The sequence below is a fragment of the Colossoma macropomum genome, unplaced genomic scaffold (assembly GCF_904425465.1).
Source record: "Colossoma macropomum unplaced genomic scaffold, Colossoma_macropomum, whole genome shotgun sequence".
Classification (NCBI taxonomy): domain Eukaryota; kingdom Metazoa; phylum Chordata; class Actinopteri; order Characiformes; family Serrasalmidae; genus Colossoma; species Colossoma macropomum.
Window position 1 is genome coordinate 11987988 of NW_023494801.1, and position 12468 is coordinate 12000455.

The 12468-nt window shown below is 39.5% G+C and overlaps 1 protein-coding gene across 1 annotated transcript; it reads left to right on the plus strand.

Moving 5' to 3' along the window:
* Window positions 1-46: 46 nt before the first annotated feature.
* asphd1 (aspartate beta-hydroxylase domain containing 1) lies at window positions 47-10861 on the plus strand. Its single transcript, XM_036589792.1, has 6 exons — window positions 47-352; window positions 2854-3285; window positions 3800-4006; window positions 5493-5700; window positions 8331-8444; window positions 10049-10861. The coding sequence occupies exons 2-6, from the start codon at window positions 2866-2868 to the stop codon at window positions 10156-10158; spliced, it is 1059 nt and encodes a 352-aa protein (XP_036445685.1). The 5' UTR covers window positions 47-352; window positions 2854-2865; the 3' UTR covers window positions 10159-10861.
* The last annotated feature ends 1607 nt before the right edge of the window (window positions 10862-12468 follow it).

The following is a 12468-nucleotide window of genomic DNA, read 5'->3' on the forward strand; positions in this document are numbered from 1 at the left end:
CTGGTGGCCAAAGCGCGGTATTACAGCCTCTTTAGGCCGCGGGGGGAGCTGTCCAGCGCCGTGGTTCTGAAAACGTCGTGGCTGCCGCAGCGTTTGAGGCAACGCGCGGTTCGCGAGAAAACGAGGGGAAATGAGGCTTAAATGCGCAGGGATCACGTTGCATTAGTTCCCTCCGGTAGTTTGTGTTCTCTCGGTCCTTTTCGTGAAGGCAGGACGGGGTTTTACTTCTGAGATTTTTGCCAAGACCGCCTGCTGTATGCTCGCTAGTTGCAGCAGCGGATAAGCAGGGGGGAGAGCAGAAGAAGGAAGGAGGGAGGGGGAAAAGAGACACCAAGTGAGGAGCAGAGACGTGGTAAGTCATTTTAAATGCAAAACGCAACACAAAAATAGGTTTTGCGACACAGAAATGAACTATGTGATGTAGTGAAGGAGCTGGTGCGAGCTAGTAGTGATCTAGAGAATGTTTGGCGGGTTGAAGTCGCTCTTGTTGGCCGTATAGACAGTGTCTGAGTAACGTGAACGCGGAAGCGCAGCCACAAAAACATGCAAGCGACTGCAGGAGTGTTATGCAATAGTGCAAAGACACCAGCACTGGAAGAAGTAGCGTCTCTGTCTCCATCTGGCTAATACTAGGAAAACGTACACGTGCTTATTTAGCGGATGCCCTTGCGAAACGTGCAAACAGTGGAAGCCAAACCAATACGAAGTACCTGGAGATCCTGCAATAAGCTATAACCGAAGAAACAAGAGCCACACAACTGCTGGGTCTAGTTAACTATATAAATACGTGTAGGGAGAATGACTTGAGTGCATTTTTAAAAGTAAAGTCATAAAGCATAGAGATAACCAGCAGAGGACTGAAGAGAAATGACACTGATTCAGGACAGAAGTGTGAGCGCAGAAAGGTGTGTGTGTGTGTGGAGAAGTCTTCAGAGCTGTGTGATTGTGCAGTGCAGAGCTCAGGGGGAAGTTTGCTCCATCACTGAGAGGAAACAGTGAGACTTCCTTTGGTCTAAACACTTCATGTTTAGAGGTAAGGAAGGACACCTGAAAGAGCTGAGCCCTGTGAAGCCTGGAGTGTGAGGAACAGTGGTCACTTTGTATAAACCATCTCGTGAATTTTGGTCTTTACCTTAAAGGAGAATTCCAGGCTTTTTACTTCCACATAGTTCAGTGGTTGGGATGTAAACAAAGTCATTCAGGGTGGTTTGATGTGAAAATGACCAATCATAAACTTACTGACTGAATTCTTTACAGTGATGCTGAAAGGAACCAGAGTTTGTGATGCTGACGATTTTATTTACTATCCTAAGCCACCAGTGAACCAAGGTGTGTTTTCTGAGTTTTCGTATGTAATATTGATGACAGCACCCTTCACTGAGATTTAGACTCTGTATTTCAGCACTTCAGTTTTTGACAGTAGCAAAAGTTAAATTTGCTTAATTTACCCCTTAAGGATTTAACCTGTTTTCATTTTTAATGTAAAACTATGAATTCTGTAAGAAAAGCATGAAGGAATCAGATTTCTTTCTTTCTTTTTCTTTCTTTCTTTCTTTCTTTCTTTCTTTCTTTCTTTCTTTCTTTCTTTCTCTTAAAAATGGTAAAAATGGTTTATAGCTTGAGTACATGGTTCTAATAAAGACAATCAGTTTAGAACCTTTACATTGTGTGAATCTTTTACTCTTTACACAGAAGAATCAACCACTGAAAGGTTGTTTTGGGAACCAAAAATGTTCTTCCATGAACTCTTTTTGGCACCTTTATTTGTAAACGTGTAATGATGACTTATTTTCTGTAAACCAATGCACTTCCCTCCTTTTCATCCCCTCTTTTTTCATGTTTTTGAACTTTCACTGACTCTGGGGCTCTGCATGCCTCCGTGTCCTTTCCTCTCTCCATCCATCCATCCATCTGTCCTCCATCTGGCCTCTCTCCACTTGTTAGATTCTGATGTGTGCTGAGCGAAGCTATAAAGTTATGATAAACTGACAGACATTGCGCACTTTGGAGAAAGGTTTGTCCGTAAACAGGTCTACCCCCCCCATTCCTGCTCAAAGCAGAGCACACAGACTTTAAGGTGCTAATGCTGTGCAGTCTGGCCCAAACTGGTTCACCCAATTATAAATCTAGTCGAGGCCGCATACCGGTGATAATGGGGAACCGAGAACAGAACATTCTGAGAGCCACATGGCCTCTGTGTTAATTAATTGAACCAAATACAGGTGAAATTTTAGATTTCACTATGTGTTTCTTGATATTATAAGAATCATAATCAAGTAGAATTAGTGTGAGATTTAGACTATAGTTAGTTTATAGTCTGTAGTTACAGAGTTACCAGTTAAACAAACAGTGGATTTTCAAGGATTTTAAATAGAATAACAGCTGATTTCTAAGGAAAACACATTTTTATTTCTCTAATAAATGTGGCATTAATTATAAAACAGCCCTGATATTTCTTGTAAAGCCCAATCCCAACATCAAATATCATGAAATAAAAGAAAATTCTTGAAAGTGGTCTATAATGCATTTTGGCACTAAACTTTTATACGAACCATGACAACTTAACTAAACATTTGAACTCATGAATGGCTCTTTGCATGGTTATATGGTTCTTCTCTATGATGGAACATGTACCTGTTGTATATTGTTGTTTATGGTTTGTTAAAGAATCTTTAAAAATTGTTCTACATAGTGGTGGTTCTCAGAACAGTCCTCAGGGACCCCCAGACGGTTCCCATTTTCCATAGCCTTTATCCATAGTGTTTAACTGTACACCTACAGTGTTCCAACAGGTATCCAGTAAGTGAAGAATCTAACCACTTTCCACATTCTTCTTCCCCTCTAAAATCTCAGGCTCTCAGCAGGATGTCCTGGTCACTGGACCTTCTCCCTCTGTCCCCCTGTGTGGAGCTGGGTGGGCCTCCCCTAAGTGGTCTGCTGTGGACCCTGCTGCTGCTCTTCCTCTGGTACTGCTATCGCGTGGGCTCCGACCCACCATCCTGCCGGAGCCACGTAGGAGCGCTGAAGTCCAGCTCCACCCTCTCCGCCCTGTCCCGCTCCACCACAGACATGGGACGCTCAGCCCCCAAAGCTGCCCCAGCCATTGCCATGGAGACAGGCGAGGAGGAGGGAGGAGAGAGCTACCTCACCCCAGTGTTAAGCCACGCCCCTTTCCCCATCCAGGCAGCAGCAGGAAGCAGGAAACTGTATTCGGCACTGCAGGAGTACGCCAAGCGCTACAGCTGGGCCGGCATGGGCCGCATTCACAAAGGCCTACGCAACCAGGTCTGACATGCACAACTGGGCAGGCTTAAGTCCAGAAGAATGGATTAGGATTCAGGGTTATGTTTAAAGGAATAGCTTGGTAAAAAATCTAATGCCCTACCCCCATATGTAGTCAGCCAAGACATGTTTGGTGTCTGAAGTTTGCTTCTTTGGACAGCTTTGCATGGCAGTAGCTGGGTCAAAGTCAGATTAGGCTTTCAAAATTAAAGCCTAATACCTTTTAAACAGGATTATCTATTTTACCACTCAGAAAATTTCACTTAGCACAACATAATTAAAACACATTTATAAAAATGTGGTATTTTAAAGTTACCACCACTGAAAATGTCTAGCACTTTACATATTCATGGATGCAGTAAGGTAGCTGAAGAGGTAAAAGTTTATGCTTGGCCATTTATGCCTGGTCTTCAGGGATTACCTAAACTAAGCGCCCTCCTTTCTCATTCACCCTACTTTAACGTTCTCTGTGCTTGCTTCTGTTAATCCCTCCATGCCTTTGTCCTCTTCTCTTTAGGCCAGGATGAATGATCGCGCCTCCATCCAGAAGCCGCACCTCTTTTACCTGCCCGATGTTCCCAGTATCCCCTTCTTCCCTCGGGATGCTCATCGCCATGACATAGATGTTCTGGAGGCCAGCTATTCCATAATCCTCGCTGAATTCCAGGCAGTCTACCAGAGAGGCATTGACACAAAGTTGGGGTGGACTTACCATGGACCAAAGGTCATAAATCCCATCCTCCACTCTTATCCACTTCTATACTGGTGTCAGCGTGAAATAGAGAATGTGTTAAACCTTTGACAAACCCTAATATATCCATATACACTCATAATATAACATTACACTCATAGAAGGGTAATTTCGTATGAATTATTTGTCATTTCTAGCTTGTTGAAACAGACAGAGAAATTTAAATTGTGATTTCAAACTGTTCAATCAGTGCCATATTTGTGTGTGAAAGTAGAAGAGATATTTTTATGGTGCACATTTGAATGTGCAGTCTTATCTAACATAAAAATTTCCATTTATATTTTTGACATTGTTTGACAATTAGAAGTGCAGACTCAAACCTTCCTGATTTTGAAAACTGATTTTGAAATGTATTTCTCTACATAGCTAACCATGTAATTATGTAGTTATGTTAAGTAGTGTAGAAAAGTGTCAGTAATGTCTAAATTCATATAAATGTTGAGGCTTGGCTGGTTTGCTGTAAAGTACTGTAAGTAGGTATGCTCTTTCTCATTCCTACTGTGAGACTGTCAAAATGAAAAGATGGTCAGTGAAAGACCTTTATATTACAGTTGTTACAAAGCTCTGGATGTATTTATTTAATTATCTTGCAAATGGTCTATTTGTGCTGAAAAAAATAGATACATTGTGAGAATCTTCTAATGTAAATTAAAAAAAAATTGAAAAATAGGAGGTGTACATAATCACTCGGACAAATGATGATCCTCATATAGCCAAACAAATGTGATCTTGAAGAAACAGTTTGCACACTACTTAATGTGTTTTGAATATTTATTAAGTACCATTTCTCTCTGCTCTCTCTCTCTCATTCTGGAATCAATATCTGCACTGCAGCACTCTGAGAGATCTTTTAAATGTACATCCCTCTGCTTCACCAGGCCTTAAACTCATAAAAAGCTACACTGATGCTCAGTACAGCAGACGTGGGGAATGGAGGGCTCGAGTCCAGCACAGGTTGGTGATTTCTCTGCTCTGACACACCAACCATAAGCAGTTAGCTGCTGCGATGAATCTGATGTGTTAAAGCAGGAAAGCCACCAAACTGTGCAGGAATCTGACCGTCCAGGACCAGAGTTCCCCAAGCCAGTAGTAGAAAAAATAAAGTAAATATAGAAATAATATCATAACATTTATATCTGAAAATGTATGAAAATCTAGTTTCTTGATCATTGCTGTCATATCAAATCTCATAACTACTGTTTTGTCATTTTAAAAAATTTCATTTGAAAGTACCTGCTGCCCTTTACACTGTGTGAACATTTCATAATGATTGCACCAATAGAAATGCTTTAAAACTAAATAAAATTAAATAATGTATTGTTACATTAGCCTATATGAAAGCTATCAAAGCTAACAAAGCTTTTTTCGTTCTCTTATAACATCACCATATTGGCTATATAAGGTTTTCTTATGGCATAAATCCAAATGATGTATGTATGTGTGTTGGCTCTTCTTGCAGGGTCAGGCTGTGTTTCCACTGTATAACGCAGGAGTGTGTGTGGCGAGTAACTGTCGTGCGTGTCCGTGTACATACCGCACCCTCCTCTCCCTCAGAACCTTCATCAGCAGTAACTCTCTGGGGGCTGCAGGTTTCTGGGTGCTAGGCCCCGGGGCCTCGCTAGGAGGAGTTTATGGCCCCACCAACACACGTCTGCGCTGCCATTTGGGTGAGTTACATACTGCTCAGCTACACTAACATAAGTCCCCCACTAATCTTTAAGGAATAGTTCAGTGAAAAATCAAATTTACCCAGTTCCCCCTCCCCCGTACTCCAAATGTAGCTCAGCCAAGATATGTTTGGTTTCTAAGGTTTCCTTCTTTAGTTTTACGCTGGAGCTAAGAAGCTAATGTAGCTAACAAGTACAGTGAAAAAATGTTGCTTTGAACATCAGGATTAGCTCCACATAAATGAAATGTATTACATCAACACCATTACTGACATTTATTTTACTTTCACCACATACTTACCTCAAACTGTGCTAAGTTGTTAAAGGGGAATTCCACCAATTTTTAGAAATGTCTGTATTATTACATCATTAAGATGCAAACAAAGTCATTCAGAATGGTTTGAAATGAAATGGTTCATTGTAGAGAAACCTCTTTACAGTGGTGATGCTAGTAACCAGGGGACGTAGTGTCCACAATGCAAATATGACCATTTTGACTATCCAAATCCAAACACTGAAAATACATAAGTTTGTATATGTAATGTGGATAATGGTAAAATAGTGGAAAATCTGAAAAAAAATGCTTTGGGGAAAAAATGCCTTATGAAGCCCTAAAAGGATTTTAAAAATATGTTTTAATTGAAAACAATGTCTCAGGCATCAGGCAGCATGTTTGCAACCATTTTGTATAATAACTATGTGAGGTAACGCTATCTTTTAGAAGCCAGATGTCCAGTTCCTATCACCACCACTGTAATGTCATGCTGTGTCAAAAAGAAGCAAATCTATTTGAAGACAAAATTTACTTGTTAGCTGCATTAGCCTCTTAGCTCAAGTGCAAAACTACAGAAGCACCAAACATGTATTGATTGACTACATTTGTGGTGAGTGAATTATTCTTTTTAAACTTTTTTATTTTTCCTATTTTTTAACCACTCCAGCTCCCCCTGTGACCCAGGAGGATAAGCACATTACAAAATGTGTGTGTGTGTGTGTGTGTGTGTGTGTGTGTTTTTTAACCACTGAAAAAGAACTTTCTGTATACATGAGTAGTGACCTGAAAAGAAGGTTCATGATTCATGTGATTGCACACAAACAGAATATATAACATCAACACAGCTGCATTCATTAAGCTGACTTGTTTTGACAATAATTGTTTTTATATATTTTATTTTATTCATTTGCAACCACTTGACACATTTGAATCATGTGAATTCAAGGTGCCATTTGTTTCAGTGTGACTCATGCATCCCACTGACCGCTCAGAATCACAGCATTAAACTGCTGAACACATCTGACTAAACTGCATTCATAATCCTATGCTGTCCCAGTTTCTATTTTTTTAAATGTTGAAGATGAAGAAGAAGAAGAAGTTTCTAAATGTGTAGTTCGTGAGTTATAGTAACTCTTGCATCCCGCTGACCACTCAGAACTACAGTAAAGCCCTGCACTCATCAGACCAGAGCTTACTTCTGATTCTTTAGGTTGCAACTGTAATCTGTTACTGTACACATGCGAGCTAAACACATCATCGCTGTCGGATCAAAATCTCATATTTCCAAAATGGTAACTTTACAGGAGAAGGAGAAAATGTTCTTAACTTGTAGTGGTTAGTTAATGTAACAAGAATGTAGCAAGTAATTTTGGACCATTTCTGTTGATCTGTTCATCATGACATTGATCCAATGCAAAGCATAACTAGTGATTTCAAAATATGTGAAAAAGTAAAAAACTACAGAAATGAAGATACAACTTTTTTGTGCGACAGCAATAACACACAAATAAGAAAAAAGAAAAACAAACAATATTGTAGGTGTTTTTTCAATTATAATACCAGAATGTATTATTAATAGTGCATTACAACACTGAAAAATGCAAGTATATACTACTGTGTGTTTCGGAATCATTGTACTTTTACTCTTTGGAAAATATACATTGGATGTGTAGAAGGTTGGGCTCTCGCCAGCAGATCTGAGATAAAATGTGACAGTTGGCACTGAATCCAGAGTTTAAAAACAAACTCTGATATATAAATAATCCTACACTGGATATGAGCATTAATCCATTGAATGTAATGCCATAAAGCTATTTTTGGCCTTTTCCCAATATGACATATCCTCTCTTTTCATTTTTTTCCTTAAATCTCTGACATAATATTCAGTACTGTGCATCCCTCTCTTTGCTTGTTTCACTTTGTTCCTATTTGTCCTATATCTGTGCTCTCCTTTACCACGGCAAGTAGAAATGTAGGCCTCAGATTTCTTTTCCTGTTTAACAAAATGCCTCAGGTAGTGCTGGGAGTATATCATACAATACTGGGCTTGGGATCACACAACACTATTGATTTTTTAGTTCCAGTTGTATTGAGGGATAAAGCACAGTTAATTCCTACCTGATAGTTAAGTTCTCCAAGATCTAAGACACACACACACACACACACACACACACACACACACACACACTGTTTGTCTCCTGGCCAAGGATGGCATCCCTGGAATTCAAACATACAATTTTCTAATGATGGGAGCAACTCTTAAACACTTGCATTGCAAATAATACAAAAAGAGTCCCTTTTTAGTGGTATACTATAGTGTTGTGAAAGCTGTTCTGACTGACTGTCTCTCTCTCAGGCCTACAGACTCCTGCCCAGTGTGAGCTGGTGGTGGGTGGTGAGCCGCAGTGCTGGTCTGAAGGACACTGCCTCCTAGTGGATGACTCCTTCTTGCACACCATCTCTCATAACGGTAAAAATAAGCTTTTATTAGCAAACCACCCATTCAGATCTTTAGAGTCAACGTGAATCGGAAACCATAATGCACTTGCCTTCTGTCTTGTGCCATGTTTCTTTTTAGCTTCTGTTTATATCACCTCTTCTGTTTGCTGCCGAATGTGGTTTCTTGCCGGGAACGGGCGGCAGTGGTGATAATGGTCACTTGCCAAGAGCCTCAGCCATTGTTGCGTTTACTGTTCTTTTCATTGTCCACCTGTCCTTAAATAGTCTAATCAGGGATAGTACCTTTAACTTGATTGACAAGGGGTGGTTGTTAGAACACGCCCCTCGGGCAGTGTTACCACAGAACTTGTGGAGAGTAGAATTACCACTCTGTAATGTCTTCCGGGTTTCTCAAACACTGGAGGGCGCTCCCAAGCGAGTTCAAAATGAATGGTTTAAGATGGAGCATTTGAGCAAAATCATAGTTTAAAAATGCTTAAACATTTGTATGTAAAAGAATACATTCATTTTCTGAACACAGAACAGCATAAAACATTTCAACACCACTGTTATATTTTTAAGAGCTTTTGAAGTTTAAAATGGCACCTCATGTATGTTTATAACGTAAGTGAACGCAAACAGCCAATGAGCTGCTCTGCTCACCAACCAATCAGCACTCAGTAGCAGTAATGCTACTGCTGCCTAAAACTTGTTCGCTGTAGAAAAAAGGAAACATAGTTTTCTTTGTTTTTCAGTTAAAAACATCCTTCTACTTTATGAAAATTAAAGGAAAGTTCTGGGCAAGTGATTAGAAACTATTTTAACTTTTTGCTTTTATCCATTTATCCATTTACCCCCATTCATTGAGGACTCGCTTGTGGGCGCCCTCTGCTGTTTAGCAGTCATGTCTTTGATATAATAGGGGAAATAGGAAGAGGCCAGGCTCCTCAATAACTGGCTCTGGTGCTACTTCTTTATCCTCTCATGCTGAACTGATGGCTGACTTGACCTTACAAATGACTCACTATTGCCTCTTGAGGTACAAAGTCTTATTATGAAACAGGATAGGCCGGGGCTAGCTGGTTAGCATGCTAACTTCAGTAGATGTTACTGCAACGCGATACATAGAGATTTTTGATAAACCATCAAAACTGTTATTTATCACATTCTGTTGACAATTTTAACTTTGGAAGGGTGTAATATTACATCCATTACATCTGACTGTCACTCATTGTTGTTATCACACACTGAGCATTTTAAGATTTCCAGACAGTCAAAGATGTGTATACTATCACTGCTGAAAAAAAAAACATTGAAACCATTAAGTAATTCTGTTGGTTCCTGATGGCTTTGTAACGCATTTTGGCTTTTTAATGGGTTGATATCACAATGTAAAAGATCCTAATGGTTTAACAGGTCACTAATGGCTGATTCTAAATGCATTTGATGGTTTCCTAATGAGATCTAAATGTGTGCTACAGGAAACTGCTGGTGTATATTGAACACCTTTAAGCCAATTCCAATTAGAAAACAAAACTATTAGGTTTTAATCCTAAAGGTTTCTAATGATCCTTTTTCGGCAGGGATTACATAAAATTTTTCATAGCTAGACATTTTTTATATTTTTTCAACTAGGTGGCGCTGAAGATGGTCCAAGAGTGATTTTCAGTGTGGATCTATGGCACCCGAATGTGGCTGCAGCAGAGAGACAGGCTCTGGACTACATCTTTGCTCCTGAGCAGTAATAAGCTACATATCCCACCAGTTTCACCAAAACAAGAAGAGAAAGTTTACCAGATTATTTACACAGAATTCAACTAAACTGGTGGGGTTTCTCCCCACAAGTCTACCAAACACAGAGACGAGATGGAGTTACTCATTCACTTATGTGGCCATACCTTTGTTGTAGGTTCTTGCTTTGTATTCTACTGCCCAGATATTCTCTTCAACTCTGAGTCTTCCACAAGCACAGTTTTCTATCTCACCAGGCTCTCACTGGAGCACTAGAGCTGACATGCACCCACAAATACTGTGAACAAGCAGATGTTTTGAATATCTTCATATCTATTTTTGATTTGTGCCTGTCTCGATGACTCCGATCTCCTGTTCTATCATTTCGTGCCTGATTTCTTCACCTGATTGTGACCTCTTATTCTGATATATACTGTGACTCGAGCTATTCCGTCAATACTGTATGTAGATTAGACTTGTGTCTGTTGCTGAAGACCTTGTTTTATGATATTGAGTTTTGTTTTCAAGAGCTTTATTTTCAGACACATTGTTTAAAGCACACAGCAAAAAAGAGAAGCCTATGTGTTTGATCAGACTGCATGCATGTGTTGTGAAGCCCAGCCGTACAGCCAATGCAATGCATCTGAACCATCTCCCTCGCAATGCAAATGTATAACCCATTCAAGGTGTATTCCCTAAATAAAGACTTTTGTTAAAGCAAAACAACGTTGCACCATTGTATCCTCAAAGCAATCTTTCAATGAAATATTAAGTTAACGCAGTGTTACATTTAGCCCAAATGCAGTAGATCAGTCAAGACATGAATGGTGTTTGAAGCTTGCTTCTTTAGGGCTACGAGCTAGCGTTCCTACAAGTAATGGAATGTCTACCACAGCAATTAGCATCATGCAAAAGTACAGACAAAATTCATCTTTAAAGATTGGTGTTATTACTGTTTTTAGCTGTGTGAGGTATAAAATATGTTCAAAGGTCTCTTCATCCAAAATTTCTTCTGAAATCAAAAGTATTAATAGAGTTTTCTGCTGTAACAGCCTCTACTCCTCTAGGGAGGCTTTACACTAGATGTTGGAACATTGCTCTGATGATTTGATTGCTTTCAGCCACAAGAGCATTAGTGAAGTCAGGTCCCAATGCTTGGAGGCTTTATACCCCTCTAGCCACTGCTTGGCATTGGGCATGGTGACTGTAGATGACATCCAAAGAGTCCCATTTTATTACTAGTGCCTTTCTATGGAGATTATACAAGCTATGTACAATGCTTGTGTTCAACGCCTGTGTTAGCAAGCACCTCAAAGTAACTGAATTCACGTCTTGTCTGGAGGGGTGTCTCGACACTTTTGGACACGTAGTGTACTTTTGTCTATATTTATAGATGCCACAAACCACATGAGCAATTCTATTTGAGATTACTCAAAGGGTTACTTGAACAAGACTAAGAAAACCCCCATCTGATGTATCTTGAAGGTGGGAGGAACGTTTGAAAAACTACAGCTGTTTCGGAGTCGATTTTTTGGGGTGGGCTGTTGTTGTATTTTTAAAGTTCTATGATGTATCATCAGAGGGGGGGGCATGATGGCTGCCTTTAGGCATGTGTAATGACTGAGGCATGTGGTTAGCTACATTAGCCTCATAGTTCCAGTACAAAACTACAGAAGTGAACCTAAGACACCAAACTTATGTCTTTCTTAATGGACTACATTTGGTGTGAGGGGGAAACTTGTTCTTGACCTATTCCTTTAATTTGGATACTACTGATAGGTAAATAAAAAACAACTGCTAAATATGCATTGTATATGGTGGCCTGGGTAACATTTAGTCAGGACTCAGACAAGGTCAGAAAGTAAGAGGTCACACTGTTGCCAGCTGTAATACGCCATCGTCATGTGCAGATCAGGCAGATTGGAGAGTAAGAGAGGCCAGACTAATTTTATATCATGAACTGGGGTCAGTTCAGATTAAAATGTTATGTATGCATATACATGCATAATAATATAGATATGATTTGAAATCATTTTACAGCCTATCAAACGTCTTGATCCAAGGGCTTAAGTTAAATACAATTACTCAAAAATTTATATTGTATAGATTGTCTCTCTCTCTCTTTCTCTTGTCACTGTCTGAACAAAACCTTGTATCTCTATTTTTCTTTGTTTTATATATATATATATATATATATATACAGTACAGAATATACAGACACTCTAGTTCAAACCACATTCCCATAGTAAAAAAAAAATATTTGTGTTTAAGTCAAGTCAAATTTATTTATATAGTGCCTTTTACAACAGATGTTGTCACAAAGC